This window comes from Mastomys coucha, unplaced genomic scaffold, assembly GCF_008632895.1.
Source record: "Mastomys coucha isolate ucsf_1 unplaced genomic scaffold, UCSF_Mcou_1 pScaffold5, whole genome shotgun sequence".
NCBI classification, from domain to species: Eukaryota; Metazoa; Chordata; class Mammalia; order Rodentia; family Muridae; genus Mastomys; species Mastomys coucha.
This window is the reverse complement of record NW_022196911.1, coordinates 71,371,687-71,397,200: the sequence shown is the minus strand read 5'-3', so window position 1 is coordinate 71,397,200 and position 25,514 is coordinate 71,371,687. Positions and strand designations below refer to the sequence as shown.

At 40.3% G+C, this 25,514-nt stretch overlaps 1 protein-coding gene across 2 annotated transcripts in view; it reads right to left on the bottom strand.

The window, feature by feature from the left end:
* Positions 1 to 38: 38 nt before the first annotated feature.
* Ywhae (tyrosine 3-monooxygenase/tryptophan 5-monooxygenase activation protein epsilon) overlaps positions 39 to 25,514 on the bottom strand; it is a 37,287-nt gene continuing 11,811 nt past the window's right edge. The window contains exons 2-7 of one of the 2 annotated variants that reach the window (XM_031354135.1): positions 14,904 to 15,103; positions 10,690 to 10,796; positions 9,598 to 9,804; positions 6,728 to 6,864; positions 3,024 to 3,068; positions 931 to 1,040 (exon numbers count right to left, since the gene is read on the bottom strand). In XM_031354135.1, the coding sequence (XP_031209995.1) occupies positions 3,061 to 3,068; positions 6,728 to 6,864; positions 9,598 to 9,804; positions 10,690 to 10,796; positions 14,904 to 15,103 (659 nt within the window). In that variant the 3' untranslated portion in view covers positions 931 to 1,040; positions 3,024 to 3,060. Of the gene's footprint in view, positions 1,041 to 3,023; positions 3,069 to 6,727; positions 6,865 to 9,597; positions 9,805 to 10,689; positions 10,797 to 14,903; positions 15,104 to 25,514 lie in introns of both variants that reach the window. The other variant, XM_031354134.1, reaches the window with a different exon arrangement.

The following is a 25,514-nucleotide window of genomic DNA, read 5'->3' as shown; positions in this document are numbered from 1 at the left end:
ATATTTTCACATTCAGACAAACAATACTGTCAAATATGTTTGGACTAGAGATTTTATTTTAGAAGTATAAAGGATGGAGGCATAATATATTTGGCATTTTTAATTTAGGTTTGTTTTATTTAAGTTTAATGTTAATTCCATGCTGTGTTTCAGTAAGAACAATACAGACCTGCATCTGTGGCTCCAGTCAGATATCCAGTAGTACAAATTAGCTTCAAGTTACACATACTGAACAAAAGAGGTTGAGCGAGCGAAGGAGGAGGGGAGGAGGGAGGCCGAGGAGGAGGGAGGAGGAACAGAGTTGAACACGCATGCAGGCTTCCATACCACCTTCAATGCTAACCTGCTTCAGAGGGGGAGGAGTCGGCAAGAATGAGCAGCCACGGATTGTTGAACTGTTACCAGCACCACGCTTTTCAGCAACACTTTAGCGGAGTTCCAAACACATTTACAGCAAAACCATTACAACAAACTCCCCCAAAACACCTCAAGCTAACACCCAATTTAAGTTTAAACATTGGTATAAAATTCAATTTAACAATTAAAAAAAGGAAAAATGACAGCGCATATGCCTCTATTGTGTGATTAATCTTTCTTAGATGCATCACCTAGAAGTCTAATGGCTTTCAAATGTCACTTCCATTTCTAATGATGATCTTGCCACATGTGGCTGGAGACAATACAGTAATGCTGAAAAAGCCTCTATGCAGTCCTGTTAGTGTCGTAAAGAACCTAAAGCTGGGACCAGTAAAATCCACAGAAATTCACTCTTGCCTTAAGAACTTCTGAAAACTGTTTGTTTGTTTTAAAAAAGGGGAGGGGAGAAAAAAAAAGAAAAAGAAAGAAAAACAACAGGGCAGGAACCTAAATTCTGAGACCAAATGTGAAAGTCAAATTTGGTGGTTCTCAGTGACAATGGGGAACTTCCAAGGGGAGGGTGGGGTGGGGTAGTCAGAGATGGTTTCTCTTGTTGGCTTTTATTTCGTCTCACTGATTCTCATCTTCCACATCCTGCAGCGCTTCTTTATTCTGCTCCTCACCTGTAAGGAACAAGGCACAGTTACTGTCACATGACCTAGATACCATTCCAAGCTAAGGGTCCCCACTTTCACTACAATTGTTAGCAAACACCAGCAGGCTTAGTCTTCTAACCCTCACAGCTGAGGTGCTTAAACCAAGAGCTACAAACCACAGTCCTGAAATAATAAAGTGTTAGAAGATGTTAAAATTAAAAATTCTAAAGGCTCAGAAATCAAATGTCTCTGTTAAACAAGCCTTTCAAGAGTACATACAAATAATACTTTTTAAAAAAGATTTTATTTATTATGATTATTGTTATTACAATTATGATTATTATTATAGTTAAGTACACTGTAGCTGTCTTCAGACATGCCAGGACATCAGATCTCATTAAGTGTGGTTGTAAGCCACCATGTGGTTGCTGGGATGTGAACTCAGGACCTTCGGAAGAACAGTCAGTGCTCTTAACCGCTGAACCATCTCTCCAGCGCCACAAATAATACTCTTAAAATGACCTTCAAGCCCTCCTACATTTCTTGGGTCAAATACTGTTTCTTAATAACCTCACCTCTTCAAGAACCAACAGTATTTTGCTTTTGACCTGGGGGTGGGAGGTATTTGCCCACAAGCTCAATATCAGCTATGCTTCAGGGAATATAAGTTCCACAGAGTTCTATGGTGTTTGGGAAAGATATGCTACTGTACATGAGTATTTCTTTTATGGTGGTCAGATAGGCCAAACAGCAGATTCTTTTCTTCAGAGAGAAAGCCATGGTCACTGAGGTTATTACAGAAGGGCATTTGGGCCAACTTTCATGCTATTTCTCTTTACTCTTTGAACGTGACAATTAGCCTGTCGAGTTTCAATTGCACTGCTAACATGCAAGACAAAACCAAGTCTATTTACTGGGGGGTCATCTACCTACTCATAAGCATGAATCAAGTCAGCCACAGTTAAGTAAACATGCAGAGCTTTTGCTTAAAAAAAAAAAAAAAAGATCAAACAGGTAAAAATTGTATCCTTTCTGTACCTTCTAACATTGGAGAATTATTACTTTGCATTAAAAAAAACTTCAATAACCAGCGGGTTTAGGGGTGGTAATACAGCATGTACTTAGCAAGCATAAGGCTCTATGCTCAATCCCCAGCAATACATAAAAATAAGAACACACATAACCACACACTCAGTTAAGTGCTACTGAACCAATTTTTAAAAAGCTACTAAACCATTTAACAAACAAAAGCAGACTAACAAGAGAGCAGCTTAAATGACAAGCTTCCCGTTTATAATGCACGCGTGCGCGCGCAAGCGCACGCGCACGCGGACACACGCGCACGCGCACACACACACACACACACACACACACACACACACACTCTCTCTCTCTCTCACACATGTAGCATTTGCACGCAGTCCAAAGCATCACAACAGCAGTAAGCATCAAGTGAAGTACTCCAAAGTTTCTTGTGGTGAGAAAGTTTGACATTGGTGTGTGATTAATAAGTTACATAAGGCCAAGCCTTTATCACAGCACAAGGGTTCAAGGCCAGTATGAACTACATACTAAGAAGCAGTTTCAAAAATGAAAGCTGCTTAAAGCAATGAAGGGTTTAACTTGTAAGATGGAAAGAAAAGACATGCAAAGACAAATGTAACTATCTCCTAGGAAAATAGAGGCCAATCCTATGCATCCATTCAGGAGCTGGCATGTTCAGTCTCTCATTTGTAAAAGGATCAAACTGGCAATGTGCTAACAGACAAAAGGAGCACACACAAGCAACTGGCAAACATGGCAAGAGTCCCAGGCACTCAGATACAAGACATTAAAGGCACACATCATGTAAGCCACACCCAACCAGCCAAGGAATGTAGCAGGCCAAGGCTCTCCAGACATAGCACCGAGAAGGCAGCCAACCAGGTGAGTCTGTAGGGAAAGGTGCTCACAGGAAAGCATTAGTGAGAACCACACAGCAGAGCTCCCTGCAACACAACAATGACTTACAACGTAGTTTTATGGGAAGGAAGAGTTGGGTTTTCCTTTAGGAATCTACAGTCAAGGAGAGAGGGAGGGGAGATCAGGTGAGAGCACATTACAGGAAAATAAACCACAACAGGACAAAGGGAACACCAGGAGTAAGCTCTGGTCTTTCTACTTGAATAAACCCCAAGAAATATATAACCTGTCCAATTTTTTCCTTTACTCCCAAAAAACTCTTTGGAGGCTTATAAATGGGAGGGAGCCACTGACATGTATTTTGCCCACTTCAGGGGGAGAAGGCAGATCATATACATTTCTTCTCTATGGAACCATCCATTCAAGACTTAAGAGAAACAGACTGAAGAACACGGGAAACAACAGCTGGGTGGTAGCAGTGGCAATAATGCCTTTTATCCCAACAGAGGCAAAGACAGACAAATCTCTATGAGTTCAAGTCTAAGCTAGTCTAGAGAGTAAGTTCCAGGACAGCCAGGGCTGCACATAGAAAACCCTGCCTTGAAAAACCAAAACCAAGGGGGAAAAAAAAACATAGCCATGAGACACAGCATGATCGGAGAATCAGAGAATCGCTGTCCTCCACAGACACACACAATGAATTACAACATCTTTTTAAAAAGAATCATCTTCCTGAGCTAGTAAGGTAGCTCTCATCTGTTAAGAACACTGGCTGAATGGCATGGACTCAGTTCTCAGCACCCATGTGATTGATGGCTCCTAGCCATCTGTAACACAAATTCCAAATGATCTGACACTCTTGACACTCTCTTCTGGCCTCTGTAGGCACTAAGCAGGCATCCAAGTGTACACACACACACACACACACACACACACACACACACACGTAGGCAAAACACACACAAAGTAAAAATGAAACAAAATTATGTTCCAATGAAGATCGGTCATTAGCATGATCTACAGGAAAAATATACAGTAGGTAAGCAAAACACATACTCGGCACATCAGAAATTCCCCAAACATTTAATAACATCATTTTTCATGTAAAAATTTCTTAAGCTAGCCGGGCAGTGGTGGCGCATGCCTTTAATCCCAGCACTTGGGAGGCAGAGGCAGGCGGATTTCTGAGTTCGAGGCCAGCCTGGTCTACAGAATGAGTTCCAGGACAGCCAGGGCTATACAGAGAAACCCTGTCTCCAAAAACCAAAGGAAAAAAAAAAAAATGATGTTCCAGAGATTTGAAAGGTACAGTGGTCAATACTGCTCACCAAGCTCTCAAGTCTTCCTTTTATTCCTTCTAAGATAGAGCTACTAGCCCTCTGTAAAATATGGAGCACTGTGCAAAAAATGCAACCAGTACAGTCATTCTGCAAACTTATTGTTAAAATACAACAAAATTTAATGCTAGCAAGAACTTTAGGTCACGTCATCAGTTCTCTTTAAGGCTGAAAGAGGCTGTGAGTGCTGTGTGGAAAAGAATGCCATGGCTCTCAAGGCTGGCAAAGTAAGAAGTTCACAGCATGTATCTCATTACAACACTCCCGTCATAGAATATATAAATACTTGGTGACCTAGTGAGCTTTTAGAAGCTGAACCAAACAAGTTTTCACGTAGGCAGCAAAAATAAAGTAAAAAATCAAACTCAGTTTTGCCAGAAAAGGGAAGTGGAAACCATTCATAACCCATACACATTACCAAGAACAATATCAGTCTGTCAATGTAACCAGAAACTGTACGTAGAAGTATACAATTAAAGCTTCTTTCTGCCTGAGTAACATATTTAACATGATTACAATTAATACAAACTCCAGGAGCTGGGCAGTGGTGGTGGACATCATTAACCCCAGCACTCAGCAGGTGGATCTTTGGAAATTTGATTCCACCCTGGTTTGCAGTGCAAATTCCAGGATAGACAGGACTACACAGAGAAACACTGTCTCAAAAATCAAATAATAAAACCCACAAACTTGGGCTAGAGAAATGGCTCAGCAGTTAAGAGCACTGGCTGATTTTCCAGAGGTCTTGAGTTTAATTCCCAGCAACCACACGGTGGCTCTGTAATGGGATCTGATGCCCTCTTCTGGTGTGTCTGAAGACAGCTACAGTATACTCATACATAAATTAATCTTTAAAAAAAAAAAAAGAAAAAACCCACAAATTTTGGAGTTTGAGATGGTTCAGCAGCTAGCGAGTGCTGACTACTCTTCAGAAGACATCTGAGCTGTATTCTAATTCCTTCATCCATAGAGTGGTGGCCCTACTTCCAGGGGATCCGATACCCTCTTCTTTCTTGACCACTGAGCATGCATGAGATGTTCATACATGCATGCTAGCAAAATACTCATAAATACATACATATATACATACATACATACATACGGAGATGGCTCAGAAATTAAGAGCACTAGTTGTTATTCCAGAGGACCTGGGTTCAATTCCTAAAACCCACATGATAGCACACACCTGTACAGTTCTAGAGAATCTCACTACCTCTTCTGTCCTCTGAAGGTACCAGGTACACATGAGGTTCACAACCATACATACAACCAAGACACCCATACATATACATAACTGTTTAAAAATGAATCTTAGTTTTGAAAGTATGTTTCCAATCCCCCCCACACCAACTGTATAAAACTACCTCATAATATATCAACTCCAGATAAAACTGATCTTTAGAGAAGGAAGTATTAAGGGTTAGAGCATGTGCTTAACATGCATAAGGGTCTAAATTCTACACCACACACACACACACACACACACACACCCCTACCTTAAAAAGAAATGTGACCAACTTTAACTTTTATATCTAAAGTTAAAATTTACCCACATACCTCCTAAACAGCAATTACTTCTGCAAAAAATAGTTAGCTCTGTAAATGAAAATCCAAAAGCAGACAACAGCAGAACTCATGAGCATGGACCTAAGGACAGATCACTTTATTCCTCATAGAACCCTAAGGAAAACAGATGCTTTATAGAGAAAAAGACGTCTACTCAGGCATGAGAGCACAGCCAGAGATGAAGTATGTACCTAGCACACACAGGCCTAGGGTTTGAAAAGAGACCCTCACACAGAGAAAAGCTGTTTCACTAATACCTACTAGTGCTATTAGTTTTATAAACAAACCTCTGTCACTCACTCTCAAGTAAATTTTAAGACTTTAAAAGGAAATGATGGGGCCTGGAGAGATGGTTCCATGCTTAAGAATGCTGACTGTTCTTCCAAGGACCTAAGTTCAATCCCAAACACCCACATGGAGGCTTATAAACATCTGTAACTCCAGTTCTAGGAAATCCATTGCTGTCTCTAGCCTCAGAGGACATTCATGCAGTACAGACATATTTGCAGCCAAAACATAAAAGAATAAAAAAAAAATTAGAAGATTATAAAATAAAAAAGGAAATGATGGTTTCCTGTCATTCTGCCACTATAGTAACTAAAGCAGTATGAGTACTAACAAAATTTCATTAAAGGCAAAACTTTTACATTTTTGAATATTAGCAAAAGATTTCTTTATCATGTCTGAAATTGTCAAATAGGCCTTTTACTTTCACTATCAAGGTCAAAATGGCACTCAGACACCATTTGGCCTTTAATTAAGTAGGTAGGGGTGCCTCATAGGTACAACCAGGAATAAACTTTAATTACCACAGACAGGCTATGAGTCTGAAAATTATAGACCAAAATTAAGGAACAGCAGAAGAATTTAGAAGAGGCAACCAAAGAGAAGACATCGAGACTTGCTCACCATCGCCCTGCATGTCTGAGGTCCACAGCGTCAGGTTATCACGTAGCAGCTGCATGATGAGCGTAGAGTCCTTATAGCTTTCTTCACTCAGCGTGTCCAGTTCTGCAATTGCGTCATCAAAAGCTGCTTTTGCCAACCTGAAATGAATGCACTATCATTAACCAATTACCAATAAAGATAGGAATGGCTGGGCAGTGGTGGCACATGCCTTTAATCCCAGCACTTGTGAGGCAGAGGCAGGCGGATTTCTGAGTTCGAGACCAGCCTTGTCCACAGAGTGAATTCCAGGACAGCCAGGGCTATATAGAGAAACCCTGTCCCACGAAACCAAAAAAAAAAAAAAAAAAAAGATAACTTTGAATAAAAATATGTATATGAGCCTGTATTTTTGTCTAGTTTGCTTTTAGTAAAACTTTAAAACATGTATTTCTAGAATTTTGTATAGCTGGACCTGTCATAGTTGCCTCTCTATCTCCATCACATATATCCTAAGAACCAAACTCTGGCTATGAGACACCCCTACCTACTCAACCATCTCAAGAATTGGTAGAGTTGCTTTTCAACACCTTCCTATATATAAACCAAGGCTGGCGTTGGAATCCCAACCCTAGCCAAGAGTGCTAACACATAACTAACTCCTGCAATCAGGAAGGGAGTGAAATCTACTACCATGGCAGCTGGAGTGACACAGTGAGAGCCTATCTCAAAGCAATCCTGTACACTGCCTCAACCTTTCACATGGGATGACTATTACAGCCCTGTACAACCTACAAATGCACCCAGCTAAGGGACTAATTCTTTAAAAAAACAAATCATGCTTTTTGATATGTATGTGTGTTAATGTATACAAAAGTGCAGAGGGCTGAGGCATCAGATCTCCTGGAGCTGGAGTCAAGAGCAGTTGGGAGCTGCTTAACGTGGGTCCTGGGAATAAAACTCAGACCCTCTAAAAGCACAACTCTTAACACTAAGCCATCTCCCTAGCCCCAAGGCACTAGTTATTAATATGAGTTATATAAACTATTACAAATAAGCTAGACTGTAAATAAGATCTATATACTCCACCCAGAACGGCCATAAAAATACATGTATGAGTTTTATAAGATTTAATGAAAGAGAAAATCTTGGATGCACAAGAGTAGAAATCAGTATGAGACTGGGCTATGTGAGCTAACTTAACTAATGAGCTACAGCCTGTCCCATTTGCTACATCTTAAAAAAAATGGACTCTACACTTAGCAAAGGCAAAGAGGCATCAAGCTAAGAGCTATGTATGGGGAAATAGTGAAAGATTCAGTCAACACTAACAGCTATAGGTTCTTCAGTAAAAACTTATAGAAACCTTGTCATTCAGATTATCAGGTATAAGAAATTACCTCAACATTGTCCTCTGACAGACAGACAGACAGACAGACAGACAGACAGACAGACAGACAGACACACACACACACACACACACACACACACACACACTTTTTATTTGCATTGTGGGTGGGCATGTGGGTCCTGGAGGTGACTCAGGCTGGCAAGCCTTCTCACCTGCTGAGCTACTACCTCCCTAGCCCAGACATAAAAATAATTAATAATAATAATAATAATAATAATAATAATAATAATAATAATAATAATAGGTGCAAAGTGAAAAAAACTAGCCAATGTCCACTTTTCTACTTCTACCTCCCACCTCATTCAGGCATGTATCTAAATACACGGACATAAGCACAAACATATACACAAAAAAAATTTAAAACACAAACACCTTGGATTCAATTTTCTGCACTAAAAACAGGGGAAACAGTTCATATACCAATGTACTTTACAAAAGGTAAAAGGAGAGCTAGAGAGCTGGCTCAGTGGTTAAGAGCACTGACTACTCTGGAGGTCCTGAGTTCAATTCCCAGCAACCACATGGTGGCTCACAACCATCTGTAATGGGATACAATACCCTCTGAAGATAGCTACAGTGTACTCATATAAATAAAATAAATAAATCATTTAAAAAAAAAAAAGGTAAAAGGAAGCGGGTGATTTCACACTGTAACCACAGGAAGTACACTCATCCTCCTGTCTCAGTCTCCTGAGGACTGGAATTACAGGCATATCCCCTGGATAGGATAGAAGATCTATAGATAACTGTTACCAAGAAATTAAAACTTATGTAAGATGCCAAGAACAAGCAAATTCAGAGACGGTGAAACAGATTAGGAGAGACTGGGTAATAGTGTCACGGCTTAAACTTAGGCTGGGTGGAGTGATGAAAATGTTTTGAAATAGCTAATGCTGACAGGTTTAAAACATAATTTACAAACCAGAAACAAATGGAAATAAAAATGGGAGAAAGGAGGTTGGAGAGATGGCTCAGAGGTTAAATACATTAGCTGTCCTTCCAGAAGATCTATGTTCAGTTCCCAGCACCCACAGTGGCTCACAATTAGTGACAGCATGATTTGAGTCCTAGGGCCATCAGAATAGAAAGAAAACCAATTCCTTCAAGTTGTCCTCTGACCTTCATCTGCCATGCCATGGGCACATGTACTCACACAAAAAATGTACAAAACATTTAGAGTGACAACAGTTTCACCAATGAGACTGAAAATAAAATTGTTCATATTAAACAGAAAATATTTTTTTTTAAACGAAAGTTGTTCACTAAGTATTAAAAGCATTCCCAGGAAGTTGAGGTGGTAAACATCTACAATCCATTCAAGGCTAGACTAGGCTAGATAGCTAGTACCAAGACCCTGCCTCAAACAAAGGAAGCAACCTCAAAATTTATGTCAAGAGAATCCTGTGACAACCTACAAGAAAACAGAAGGTAGCTGCTCTTGAACCTTTGCATTCCACACTGGGAACTTTTGCCCACTACTTACCTGCAGGCACGGTCGGGGGAATTAAGAATTTCATAGTAGAATACGGAAAAGTTGAGAGCAAGACCTAAACGAATGGGGTGCGTTGGAGGAAGTTCTGTCATCGCAATGTCACTAGCAGCTTTGTAAGCCACGAGGCTGTTCTCGGCTGCCTCCTTCCTGTCGTTTCCTGTGGCAAACTCAGCCAGATACCTGTGGTAATCCCCTTTCCTACAATACAACAGTAAACAAAAAACACAATTAGAAAACAGTCCTTCTTACAGCATGGAAATTTTCTCTACCATGTAGTATATAAAATACAGTTAACACTTAAGTTATAGATTTTTAAAGAAACTTTACAAAATTCAATATCCATCAGGTTGGAAATCTTTCTTAAGGATTTCCTGCTTTAAATTATTGGCAAACTACCTCAGAAAATAACTGAAGAAAAAAAAAATGAAAATCACCTGACTAGTACATAAGTCTCTCCAAAGGCACACACTCACCGCAAACACATTTCCTGCCATCACTTCAGTGTCAGGAGCCCAGGAGCCCTCAGCACACATGGAGCCCCCACTATTCCTGAGTTATTCTCAGCCTTATTTCTATACAGAAAGTTATTATACTGTGAAATGGGAAACTTTAGCTAAGAATTCGGAAGCCACAAAATCAAAAACCCAGGGCAGGGTATAGTAACATATAACCCTAGCACTGTGGAAAAGTTGACAGGATTACTCGAAATCTGAGAAGATCTCAATCTACAGAGTTCCAGGTCAATCAGGAATACACAGACCTCCTCTCAAAATAAACTAAGTATAGTGGACCATCCCATTCAGGAATAGGCGGGCTAAGGGTGGGAGAAGGAAGGGTGAGCTCAACAATGACAAGCTAGGTATTTTGTACAGGTACTTTGTACAACAGTCACAACAATCTCAACTACAACAATTAATTCTTCATTAGCATTGTGCTTTCAACTAATTAAAACTTTAAGTTCTGGTAACTAACCCTCCAAATTCTCAGCTATTTTTAAATACAAGTTGAAAATCTACATTTAAAAAGTTATGGTTCTAAGGCCAACTTTAAATCTTACATTTTCCCTTCCAGTATAGAACCTACATTTTATAATAGAAAACCTTGGACTCGCCAGTGTTAGCTGCTGGAATGAGGTGTTTGTCCAGTACATCCAGAATGTCACAACAGATTAACTTGAGCTCAGTTTCAACCTAGAGAGGGAAAACATCATCAAATTAACTTTGGCAATTCAAAAGTCTTTATTATATTCTACCTGAGTCTAATCTGAAGAACTTAGTCTTAAACAAAACATGCATGTCTCCAAATTCTTAGACCTAAACATTACGTTGACAGGAAATGGTTAAGAGTATGGAAAGGCCTCGCTGTCTTTACAGCATGCATGACCCCCACAGCTCACCTAAAGAATCACCAGTGAGGAATATATAAACACAGACTACTAATTCCCATTATAAGGTACCAACTGTGATGGCTACTCTTGGTTGTCTGCTTGACTATACTTGGAAATAACTAAATTCCAAATAGTCAACGTGAGGTGGGAAACCCATCCCAGATCACATGAGGTTAGAAGATTCACCTAAACCTGGGCCATACCTTCTGGTGGCAGCTCATTTAAGACAAGAATGAAGAAGGATGGTGCTTTTGCTGCCCCCACTCACACTGGCAACTTCATCTCTCCTGAACCATTCCTTCCTGGTGTTAGAATCTATGCTCTGACGCTTCAATGTAGAGTGAAAACTCTATACACCTCACAGACTCCAGCACTAGATTGGGGTTGCTGAAGCATCTAGTCTCAAAACAACTACTAGATCCTTGGCCATTATGTCAGGAGACAGCTATTATTGGACTACTTGGGCCACGGCCTATAAGCTGCTCCAATAAAGCAGCTCTGTGTGTGTGTATTCATTCATTTTTATTTTAGATTTATTTATTTTATGTTTATTTTGTGTTTTTTTATGTTTATTTATTTTATGAGTGCACTGTCACTGTACACACACCAGAAGAGGGCACTGGATCCTTTTATAGCTGGTTGCAAGCCACCATGTGGTTGCTGGGAATTGAACTCAGGACCTCGAACCTCTGGAAGAACAGCCAGCACTCTTAACCCCCGAGCCATCTCTCCAGCCCGTATTCATTTATTTTAAAGATAGAACATTTGTCCAAAGGCTACCAACTTGCAAGAACTTCAAGAACTTTAAAAAAACAAAAACAAAAACAAAACAGGAGAGTGAATGGATCAATCCCAGCACCACAACAAATATTTGAGGAGGTAGCAAGATTTGAACCAAAGCAGTTCCAATACAAAAAAAAAAAAAAGCCAAAACTCAAGTCAACTTTTGTCTTCAGTACCAATGTTTCAACAATCACTCACTCTACTGTAGAGATCAAGAACCAATTACAACAGCAAAAGAATCTGTAGGCCAAATTAAACATTGACATGTGTCTCTCTATTGGTTTGAACTGTCTAAAGCATACGGCATCTCTGAACACATGTTGGAGTTTGACTTTCTACACAAGTACGGTAAATGACATCCCATAGCTCAGACTTCCTGAAGACGGTATTACTGTGCTCTATGTAACATGCTGGCCTGTGCAACTGACCCATAAGCTCCTATCTGTTATGATGGCAAGATGTAAGAAATAAATATAATAAAAAAAATGAGTCTTTTACAAATTGCACTGGAGGGTCAGGCTGCCTGGAGGTTCCTGGTTTCCAGCTTACACTTCCTCCAGCCTTAGTCAGGAAAGGTGATTTGGCTAATTTCTCACAAACATCTTCATCTTGCTCTCCATTTTCAATGAAATGAAACATTTCAAAAGAATGACCCCATTTTTCATCTATGCTCTTGTCCTTAACTCAGCAAGACTGCCTGCACCTCTCGTTTGTGGCTTTTCAACCTAGACCAAGTCTGCCATTCTCTTAGATCCTTACTAGCTACAATCACTCCAAAACTCTCCTTGAAACCTTATACTCAGCTTTGACACCACTGCATACCTCTCCATGCCTTTCTCCTTTGTTCACAAAACTAGTTCATCTCTCCAGGCACCTGACACATCACCACAGTAAAGAAACCACTAATTTACTCTTCCTCACCTGCCATGGGCAACAGCCCTAACTTTCTACCCTATCCCAGGGCAATCAAATCCATCCCTTGACTACTACTAAGAGGCTTATCAAGACTTCAAACTATCTTCATCTCACAAATGACCAGTTACTTCCCCTGTCTCCTCATCCACATCCCACAGTCTTAACCACACTTTTTCTTAGTCTTCTCATACCTGAGGAACACCAAATTGTCTGTCAATCTATATTCTTTGTTCTAAAGTATGAGGGTAATGACAATCCCAACTTATCTCCGTAACACCTCTGGCATGTTCCTTAAGCCAGCTGTATGTCCATTTTTATCATCTATAAATTGGGATAATATAATAGCTACCGTGGCTGGCGAGATGGCTCAGCGGGTAAGAGCACTGACTGCTCTTCCGAAGGTCCTGAGTTCGGATCCCAGTAACCACATGGTGGATCACAACCACCCGTAATGAGATCTGACGCCCTCTCCTGGTGCGTCTGAACACAGCTACAGTGTATTATGCCGGAGTGACCAGGGCCGGCAGAGGTCCTGAGTTCAATTCCCAGTAGCCACACACACATGATAGCTCACGGCCATCTGTACAGCTACAGTGTACTCATACACATAAGATAAAATAAAATAAATCTTTAAAAAAATATATAATAGCTACCTTCCCAGGGTTATTTAACTTCTAATGTTACTAAGGTTAAGCCCAAAGACTTATTCATGCTGGACAAAAGTTCTACCCTGGACTAGTAGGCCCCCATTTTAAAATATACATACACTTACAGCCCATCTGAAGTAACTTCAGAAATTCTTTCTTTTGAGAATGTTGAAAGCCCCAATAATCATCATTATTAAAAAACAAACAAAAAACAGAATGAGTCTCCATAAAGAGAGTAATTCAGTTTCATTAGTATTTATACCCAATTACTTAGTACACAGAGGCACACAAATATTAAATTGGGAAGATGGCTCAGTAGGTAGGGTGTTCAGAGCCAAGGCTATAGCCTCAGTTCAAGCTCTGAGACCCACCTAGTACAGAAAGACCACAGTTGTCCTCATCGCCACACGTGCACCATGGCAACCCCCTCACATACACAAATAAATGTAAAAACTGAAGTTGTCCTATGTGTTCACTGCAAATAGTCAATAAAGTGCTTTACAATAACCAAAGAAAAAGTTAGTGTTCCATTTGTTCTGTATGCATGTGTTGTTCAAAACTTAATACCTATGTTGAACTCAGTGGCACAGTGTGCAGCCCAAGCCTAATTCTGAGTACTGTGCCTCCCTGTGGGATATCTCCCCCAGTGCAACTTCTAAAACAAACAGTTCTCTGCTTTTATCCCAAAATACTCTCTATACTGTAATTCTTAATCAAGATTAAATAAAAAGCTAAAAATACAAAATACATTTACATATATACTTATGGAGTTTGTACTAAGTGGTGACCTAAAATTACTTAAAGCTTTTGGCCTGAGATTTAGCCAGACAATCAAAAGAAACGGCTCCTTTCTCTATCAGGTATTAAATATAAACATAAAAGGCAACAATTTAGGGCATTCAAGGAAAAACCACCCTGTTACTTCTGTCACAAATGTTACTATTTCTGGATACTACTTTGGCTTGGATGTCTTTTATGCTTCCTAGCTCAAGATAAAAGCAGTTTTGCTATCAGACATGTATCCTGTCACTGTCATCCAAAATGCCCAGTCAAGATACATTTCAATCCAGGACAGAAACCTCTATAACTATGAGCAAGATAAACCTGTTCTCGATGTAAGTTAAGTTTATCAGTTTTAACAGAAATACAGAAATTAATGGTACTCAAACTGCAAATTAACTCAATGCCTATATTTGAGAAACAATCATTCTTCCTTTAAGAAACATGCTATCAAGCTAGATGTGGTGGTACAGTACCATAAATACAGCACTGGAGGCTTAAAGCAGCCTAGACAGCATCATGAATTCTAGGCCTGCCAGGGTTACAAAAAGAGACCCTGTTGGAGCACTGGCTGCTCTTCCAGGACTTGGCTTCAACTGTCAGCATCCACACGGCAGCCTACAATCAACCACCTCTAACTCCAGTACTAGAGATCTGACACATTTTTCTGGCTTTCAAGGGTACCACGTACACACATGATACAGAGATAGGTAAGACAAAATGCCCATACATATTCAAAAAATAATAAAAACACAGTATCATATCAAACCGGTTAACAATCTCACCATTTGCCGGTACTCCCGAATCATCTTTAATTTGTCTTCTCCTCCCTTGTTTTCTTCCTTCTGTTCAATGCTGCTGATTATTCTCCAAGATGCTCTTCTGGCTCCAATCACATTTTTATATGCAACAGATAAAAGGTTTCGTTCTTCAACTGTCAGCTCCACGTCCATCCCTGCTACTTTCTTCATTGATTCCACCATTTCTATGCAGGAAATGGTAAAAGGAGACTATAGTTTTAACAAGTTTTGTTGACCCATCCCTTTCATGGTTATCTTTTTCCCCCTGCAAAGCTAACAGAAAACAAGAGATAATTAGGGGGGGCTGGAAATCCAGAGGTGGGAGGCTGATGCAGGAAGATTGCCTTAAGTTCAAAATCCACTATGAGCTACAAAAGTATGGGACCAAACAAAGCTACATAGGAAGATCCTGTCTGGCCCAGCTAGAACACAAAAGCCCTGGGTTTAATCTAGAGCATATATCCTTTCCAACTAAAAATAACTTTATAATCATCAAATGAGTCAAGTCAAGCAATGGGGAGGGGAAAGCACACCTGCATGCCTGCAATCTCAGAAAACTAAGCCATCAATGAGTTAGATGTCAGGGAACCTAACATCTAAAGTAAAATAAGCTATGTAACAGTGGCTCTTGCCTATAATCCTAGCACCAAGCACAGGACAGCCTGTTTTAGGAGGAAAGGGTGAGATGATTCACTCTGAACTCCTCTGCTGGTATAAATTTTGTTAACTATTATTTGTTACCACTAGATGGCAAGCAAAGAAAAGGGGCCCGATAATCTGAGATATTCCAAGGATAACAAAAATAAATAAATACTAACAGTTTATGAATAACAACAGAAAAAATTAAAACGTAATAAATACAGAGTACCTACGATAAAGGAGGAAAGGTGGTTTTACAAAGGTCTATTACCAACTAGACCTTTAGATTTACTGATTCAGATTCCTAGTATTAAGAGGCAAGAATCTATACTTTAACAAGCACCAGAGGTACACAGTAATTCCCTGAAATTAAGTATATATTAGTCAAGTTATCACACAGTGAATTAAGCTATATTAAGCCAAATGCAATATAGTTCATGCTACAATTCTTAGTGCATGTCAGCCTTGCACTAGGAATGCTAGCTAGAAGCTGTCTCATAAAAATTAGAGTGTGAGCCGAGCAGTGGTGGCACAAGCCTTTAATCCCAGCACTTGGGAGGCAGAGGCAGGTGGATTTCTGAGTTCAAGGCTAGCCTGATCTACAGAGTTCCAGGACAGCCACAGCTACACAGAGAAACTCTGTCTCAAAAAAAAAAAAAAAAAAAGTGTGTTTTCCAAATTAGCAACCTGAGTTCTATGTTTCAAAAGTCTACCTCTTTACAGTTACTGAAATGGTTGAACCCAGGCCAATTAAGCTAGATAAGCACTCAACCATTAAGCTATGCTCTCAGCTCCACGATGGTTTTGGTCTGCATTTTCATAAGGGCTAATGATGTTAAACTTCTACTCCATCTTCTTTCTAGTTCCTTCTTAGTTGTTCTGACTGCCCTCTTTGGAGGAATAAATTGTATTCAGATACTTGGTTGAGCCACCTAATTTTTAATAAATTCTTAAATGACCAGTATGAATCATTTATTTTGAAAATCCCAGCAAATTCATTCAGGCCCTTCATCTTTAAAGTTTTCTATTCCTTTATGCAACAGACTCAGGGACAGCAAGCATCACCATGAATCCAGAGCCTAATCTCCTCTGAATGTCTACAGGTGCTTTATGAAGCCCTCCATGTAGGTAAAAACTACTCTCTTAATATCATCAACGGAAGCATAACCCTAACCAGTCTTCAAAGTTATCCACAAAAGCTGCCTGACTCAATTCTGGACCAACATGGCCATTCAAGGACTCCCACTAACCTATTAACATAAAATTCTTCACTTAGGTTTAACATTTCATGAAATCTCTGCAGCTGACTAGATCACTACTTGGGGTAACAGGCTTGTGAGTCTCTTCTCCATCCACCAGGTTCTGTCAGGCTTCATGACAAGGACCTTTACCAGCTAAGCCATTTTGTACAGCCTGAACACATTTTCTGAAACTGTCTTTTAAGAGGCTGAGGAGAAAAGCAGGGTTCTTATTATATATCCCAGGCTGGCACCAAACTTTCACAAATCCTCCTATATGTGCCTGCTGAGATTAAAGGATACTCCACTTGACCCTAAGAGCCAGCTAGCTTTCTTTTCTTTCTTTCCTTTTTTTTTTTTTTGGTATAAGTATTTTGGCTGCATATGTCTATGCACTACATGCATGCATACTTAGTGCTGGAAGCTAGAATGCGGGGCACCAGATCCCCTGAAACTAGCCTTACAGATAGCTCTGAGTTGCTATGTGCCTGCTAGAAAACAAACACAGCACCTTTAAAAGAGCAGCCAGTGCTCTTAACCACTGAGTCACCTGTCCAGTCCCCTCTATAAAACTTTTGAAGGATAGGACAATAGTTTGCTGAAAATCACTATGCATAAAAATTCTGAAGCATAATATGCAGACATCATAAACACGTTAAATCAAATATACTAGACCTGTTGTGTTCTGGGTCATTTTCATTCACTATGTGTTAAGAGTCTAGTCTAGTGAGTTTCAGGTCAGCCAGGGTTACACAATGAAACCAGTTTTATGGTTTTCTTTTGGGGGTTTTGTTGTTGCTTTTGAGACAGGTCTCTCTGTATAGACCTGGCTGTCCTTGAACTCAGAGGACACTCTCTGCCTCCCCAAACTGTCCATCAACACCACCCAGCTGAGACCATTTCTATTAATTAATTCAAGATGTGAATCTTGGCATGGTGGCACGTGACTTTACTACCACTAGCATTTAAAGAGGCAGAGACATGAAAAACCAGGAGTTCAAGCTCATCCTCCTCTAAAGGCAGCCTGGGCAAATGAGAGCCTGTCTTTAAAACAAAACAAAACAAAAACCCCTAAAATAATAGAAAATTATAAAGATGTTAAAGAACTGGGGTTGAAATTGGTATAGCACACTCTTTGAGACCTTTGGGTGAGAGGCAAGAGAGATGGCTAAGCAGTTAAGAGTGCATACTGTCCTTGCAAAGAATGGAACCATTTCTAGAATGTATGCCAGACAAATGGTAACCATCTACAACCTCTAACTCCAGCTCTAAGGAGATCCAATGCCTCACCCTTCTCCCTGGTACCTGCACTCAAGAACACCTATCTATACACATAACACACTTTAATAAAATTTATTTTTCCAAAGACCCTGATCTGAACACCTATCTATACACATAACACACTTTAATAAAATTTATTTTTCCAAAGACCCTGATCTGAAATCCCAAGCTTAATAAAGAAACTTTTAACGGCTAGAGAAATGGCTCAGCATTAAAAACACTTACTGCTGCTGGGCAGTGGTGGCACACGCCTTTAATCCCAGCACTTAGGAGGCAGAGACTGGTGGATTTCTGAGTTCGAGGCCAGCCTGGTCTACAGAGTGAGTTCCAGGACAGCCAGGGCTACACAGAGAAACCCTATCTTGAAAATCAAAAAGAAAAAAAAGAAAAAAAAAATTCTTACTGCTCTTGCAAATGACCCAAGTTCAATTCCTAGCACCCACATTAAGGATTACAGCTGCTTTTAACTCCAGTCCCAGGAGATCTGGCAACCTCTTCTTGCTTCCAAGGGCACCAGAACACTCAAACATTGATATAAAACACACACACACTTTTGAGACAAAGTCCTGGAATGCACAGAAATATGCCCTTTTGCCTCTGATGGGATTAAAGGAATATAACCTCTATGACCAGGTAAAAATTGGATCTTAAATACTCCATCTCATGGCCCCTGGTGTATTTCCTTAACAGCCCAGTAAACTTAATTCTATCAACTAGACCTAACTGGATTAGTCTTACAAAGGAAATGTAAAATACCTAAATGATACTTGTACCTATTATGAAACTGACAAGTTACTCCAGGGTCTAATCCAATAGTTCCTAATAGAACTGAAGGTCATACTGGCTTGTCATCAGTATTCCTAAGGCCAGAGCAGTTAGGATGACAGGAAACTGAAGCTAAGGGTAATCTGGCTAATGTCAGAACAATAAAACCAAAACACAAACCCTGAGTGTAAGCCAGCCAAGGTCACAAGAGATTTTGTATATGTATGATAGAGACAGAGATACAGAGACAGAGAATAAAAATCACCATCACAGACAGCCGTTCTTTGCTAGAAATTAACAAGAAAATGTAAACAAAATAGTGTAGCATTTACTTTAGATGGTTTAGCAGGTTAATATGCTTGCTGTCAAACCTAGCAACCTGAGTTCAAACCATGAAGTCACATAGTAGAAAGAGAGCAGACTGCCCCACGTTATCTTCTGATCTCTGTACACTGTACACCGGTGAATATGCATACATGCATACATCCACACTAAAATATCTCCTTTAAAAAATTTTTAATTAGAGCCAATTAAACAACGTTTTAAAAGGCTATCAAATTAGGTATCATTAAGAAGGCAAAGACAAACTAGGCACTAGGCATGATCTTTAATCCCAACACTCAGGCAGATCTCTGAGTTCAAGGATAGCTTAGTCTATACAGTAAATTCCAGGACATCCCAGGGCTGGCTAGGCAGAGAAGGCTCTGTCTCCAAAAAAAAAAAAAAATTAGTATGACTTTAAATAGAATTTTGACTGGTTATGAGTTTTCTTGTACTTTCTATGACTAATGGTAAACAATAATGGATCCACTTGAAACAGGAGCTTAGATGCTTTTCAAAAAAATCTCTAATACTCACTTTTTAAAAAAAGATTTATTTATTATGTATACAATGTTCTGTCTGCGTGTATGCCTACACACCAGAAGAGGGTACCAGATCTCATTACAGATGGTTGTGAGCCACCATGTGGTTGCTGGGAATTGAACTCAGGACCTCTGGAAGAGTTCCCCCCCTTATCACCTGAACCTATTAGATAGTAACTACAATCAGGATGAGAGCTGGCAAGATAGCTCATTGGGTGAAAGCACCTGCCACAGATGCCTGGCAACCAGATCCCTAGAAGCCATAGTAAAGGTGGTAGAAGCAGAGAACTGACTGCACAAAATTGTCTTCCGACATCTCCATGCACAGGTGGACACACATATCACACCCTATTCATGCTTGCAGGCACACACAAAGAAACCAAAACCAAGAAGAAAGCCATACTTTGCCCATCAGCATGTCTCCTTCACTTGGAAGAAAGCAAGGATTAAGTAACTGTCCTTCATCAGCAATCACCTTGGAAACCAGGGAGAACAAAACCCCAGAACCCCCCCTCAAACCTCCAAACCACAGACAATAATCACTTTGTATAAACCAGTCTGAGCCCCTTGATGATGAGTGATAAGGATTGCTCCAGACCTCCTTGCAAACCACAACCAAGACAAAGCTCAACCAGAACACACCCTAACCAGGGATGCATTACCCTAGTTCTTCCTTGTTTATAAACTCCTATTAGTACTCCAAAAGTGGTGGTTTTGAGGTCACTGGATACATGTCCCTTTTCCCAATATGAATTGGGGGGAAAAAAAGTGTCATTTTGCCTGGCATACTGGGGATGGATGACCAAACTAGCCTCTGCAGGTCAGAGCTTGATTTCTGTCATACATACACTCCAGTTACACACAAAAGTTCAACTGTTTTGATTGTATGAATGAGGAAGCATGTAAATATTAGTGCAAAATAATGCATTCACACAATGTGAACCTTTAAGGGGAGTAATTAGAAGAAAATGTTTGTTGAGAGTTCCACATGAGCAGCAGCTGCCTTCAAATGGATTCTACAGGAAGTTACTAAGTGCCCAGGTGCTAAGTTGTTTTCAAATTAAGTCCATGAAATTCACACAAACTGAAAGAAACCAATGATCAGGTAGGCAAAATTAGAACTATTACTAAATATAGAAAACTCATCAATAATCTAATAACAATATTAAGTTTTATGGAGTTTTATGCTGTTGTTTGCAATAGGTCTTATAATGCCCTAGGCAGGCTTCCAACTCCTCATCCTTCCTCTCTCCACCTCCCAAATACTGGAAATAGATAGGTATGCACCACCGCAGGCAGCTTGAATTTTAAACAAACCAGTCTTCTAAGTGAAGAGGTCATGCTGCTGTTGATATCTAGAAACAGAGATAAGGCAACCTTTTTTCATCTGAGCATCCTGTACCTTCTATATCACACTGACAAATACTCTACTGAGGCAACAAGAATACACCATAAAACATAGAAAAGAAATCCAAGGTCTGGAGAGGTGGCTCAGAAATCAAAAGCATTGGCTGTTCTTCCTGAGGGCAAGAGTTCAATTCCCAGTATGCATGTGGTGCATAGATACACATGCAGGCAAAATATCCATACACATAAAATAGTAATAAACAAAAAAAAAAAAAAAAAAAAAAAAAAAAAAAAAAAAAAAAAAAAAAAAGCAACCTGAGCACTGGAGAGATGGCTCAGCGGTTAGGAGCTCTGTCTGCTCTTTCAGGCCCTGAGTTCAATCCCTAGCAACCACACAGTGGCTCACAACCATCTGTATTGAGAACTGATGCCCTCTTCTGATGTGTCTGAAGACAGCTACAGTGTGCTCACTATATACATGCTTTATGTGTATATAAAATAAATGAATAAATCTTAGAGAGAGAGAGAGAGAGAGAGAAAGAGAGAGAGAAAGAGAGAGATATGCAACCTGAGCCATCCCACCACTTCAATGCTGACACAAAGATGATCAGATAAATAAGTAAAGGCAGGGACATAATAATCAACTGGTGAACTCAGGCCAAAGTGGAAGGAGAGACTCCACAGGTTTGCACCACAGCAAGTGTTCTAGCGTTGACAACGTGCCTGCTAAAAGCAACCCTTAGAAGTATAACAAGGCTCTTTGTATACTCTGGTTCCAGTTTTCTAACCCAAACTATGCTAAGGTCTGGTGCACGAGCCCTGTGTCAGTACCTTTGATGATATACAGAGCTTCTGACTTAACATCGTCATTCCCTTCCTCTCAGCTCCTGTGGTTTTCTTTTGTTGAGACAAGGTCTCAGGCTTCCCAAACTGGCCTCAAACTCATCTTGCACTATGATAGCTGACCACTGATCCTCCTGAGTGCACATAGCTCTCTGCCAGGCTTATGCAGTCCTGGAGACTGAACAATTTCATGTGTGCCAGGCAAGCACTCACTCTACCACCTGAACTACAACTCTAGCCCCATCATTCTTTTTTTGTTGTTTTTTGTTTGTTTGTTTGTTTGTTTTTTGAGACAGGGTTTCTCTATGTAGCCCTGGCTGTCCTGGAACTCACTCTGTAGACCAGGCTGGCCTTGAACTCAGAAATCCGCCTGCCTCTGCCTCCCAAGTGCTGGGATTAAAGGCACATGCCACCACCACCACCGAGCTAGCCCCACCATTCTTGTTTTCAGCTACATTTCCTTTCTAACTACACTACTCAACAGCTGACATGGTACTGTACCTCTAAGTCTTGAGGTACACTGTAGTCTTGAGACTACAGGTGCAGGTGGATCAATGTCACCTCCAGCTACAGAGGGCGTTTGATGTCAGCTTGAGCTACATGAAATCCTATCTTTAAAAGGGGGGAGGGGGGCTGGCGAGATGGCTCAGCGGGTAAGAGCACTGACTGCTCTTCTGAAGGTCCTGAGTTTGGATCCCAGCAACCACATGGTGGCTCACAACCATCCGTAATGAGATCTGATGCCCTCTTCTGGGATGTCTGAAGACAGCTACAGTGTACTTACAATATTTAAAAAAAAAAACCTGCTTTGGCAAGATACCCATGAGTGAACTGACTCCCATGAGGTGTCCTCTGATTTCTACATGACACTATGGCACAACAGTAGCAACACACGCACACATGCGCACATACACACAAAAACCATTTTAATAAATAGAAACTAGGGCTGGAGAGATGGCTCAGAGGTTAAGAGCACTGGCTGCTCTTCCAGAGGTCTTGAGTTCGATTCCCAGCAACCACATGGTGGCTCACAACCATCTGTAGTAGGATCTGATGCCCTCTTCTGGTGTGTCTAAAGATAGCTACAGTGTGCTTATATATAATAAATAAATCTTTAAAAAAAAAGTCACCTGGTACAATCAACTGCATATCCAAAATTAAATGATAAATTTAGATGCAGACCAAATCCCAGAGTTTAATAAGTGATGCTAATTCAATCAAGTATCTGAGAAACAATGGGTCTTGATTCCAGGAAGGTTTTCTTTACAGTAAAACAACAAAGTATTCTTAAATACTGTTCTTATTCTTAGTAAAACTGGAGAGACAGGTCTGTGGTTAAAAGCATTCCCTGATCTTCCAGAGTTCTGTTCTCAGCACCCACATCAAGCAGTTTACAAGTGCCAGTAAGTTCAGCTTCAGGAGATCCAACACTACCCTCTTCTGGCCTTACAGGCACACACAGTACACATACATAAGTTTATTAAATTCTCTTGATAATCTAGTCAAAATTTTTGAAAGTCTTAATGTGTACACAGAAAAATACTGAATTGCTGAATGCTGTTATGAAAACATTGTTTGCACATACCATCTATTTTAGTAAACTTTTTCATTTGCTAATCTTGACTTGCTGACAGCTACTCTCAAATAGCTGCCAAATATTTCCTCATCTGTATACTAAGACATACAAAAGTAAAATAAATAGCTAAACACTATCACTAATGACCAACATTTAATTCTTCTAGGTCTTAAGATGAATGAAAATTGGAAGATAGTATTTATGTAATTTGTGATATGAAAAGATAAAATGTAAAACAAAACAGACTAAGAAAAATATTGGTAGCATTCTGAAATGAAAGTCAGGGTTGGGCTGGCGAGATGGCTCAGTGGGTAAGAGCACTGACTGCTCTTCTGAAGGTCCTGAGTTCAAATGCCAGCAACCACATGGTGACTCACAACCACCCATAATGAGATCTGACTCCTTCTTCTGGTGTGTCTGAAGACAGTGCACTTATCTATAATAATAAATCTTTGGGCCTGAGCAAGCAGGGTCGACCGGAGTGAGCAGGCTTGACGGGAGCAAGCAGAGGTCCGAAATTTAATTTCCAACAACCACATGAAAGCTCACAGCCATCTGTACAGCTACAATATACTCATATACATAAAATAAATAAAATCTTTAAAAAAAAAAAAAGGCAGGGTCATTAAGAAAAACATAACACAAGCCAGCAGTGATGGCATATGCCTTTAATCTCAAGGGGGAAGGGGAGGCAGAGAGACATGTGGATTTCTGAATTTGAGGCCAGCCTGGTTTACAGAGTGAGTTCCAAGACAGCCAGGGCTACACAGAGAAACCCTGTCTCAAAAAGTAAGGGGGGGATGGGGTTGGGAGGGGGCCCAGTGAGAAAGAGCATGGTTATCAGTCACCAAGAAGGAAGTTACATTCTATAACCTCTGTTTACCTGTTCCCATCTCAAAACTACATGCCAAAGTTATCTATTGCAAAGGGCTGGAGAAGTGATGCAGAAATTAAGAGCAGTTGTTCTTGCAAAGGACTCAGGTTCAGTTCCCAGCACCCACATGGCAGCTCAGACATTTCCAAACTTCGAGGGGTCCTAACAATCTTCTGACTTCCAAAGATACAAGGCACAAGTGGTACACATACATACATGGGATCTTGATTCCCCCCCCACACACACACACACCATAATATAGCTATGAGAATCAACATTCATGGGAACACATACACACACTCACACACCATAATATAGCTATGAGAATCAACATACATGGGAAGACACACACACACACACACACACACACACACACACACACACCCCATAATATAACTATGAGAATCAATTAAGTTCTTGGAGCTTAATTCTAGCCATGTGTCTGTTTTTTGGGATGTTGTTGGATAACTTGGGTTAGCCTTGAATTCTGCTACATAGTAGAAGCTAGACCCTTGCACCTACAAAGTACTAGGATTACAAGCATGCCTGGTACCCAAGGATGAGTTCCAAAGAGGGCACAGGATCCCCTGGAACTGAAGTTATAGATGGTTGTAAGCCTCCACAAGACTGCTGGATAACAATCCTGGGTCCTCCACAAAAGCATTAAGTGCTCTTAACTTCAGAGCCACCTCTCCAGCCAATCTGTTTATTTTTGAGTCAGGTACTGGGTAGCCTAGAATTTTCTATGCAGCCAAAGATGATACTGATTCCTGACCCTTTGCCTCCACCTACTGAGTCAGCTTTTATAAAGCTTTTATAGCTCAGCCAACTCCTGTGTATGCTCATAATAGCACAAGTGAGGCAGAGGTATCAGGATTACCAGGTCCAAAAAAAAAAAAAAAAAAATCAACCTGGGCTACATAGTTGGAGCTGTGTCCCCAACACCATGGCTAAAATACTGACTTAAGTAGATACACAAATGAAACTTCATCCCAGGCACAGTGTAGCACACATCTGCCCCCCTAAAGTTCTAGCTACTGGAGAGGCTGAGGGAAGACCACTTGAACGTCCCCCTCCCAATCAAGCCTAAGCAACACAGTAAGTTCTCATTTCAAAACACAGAAGGGGCTTGCTCAATGTGGCTCCATGACCTTAGTTTGATTTCCGCAA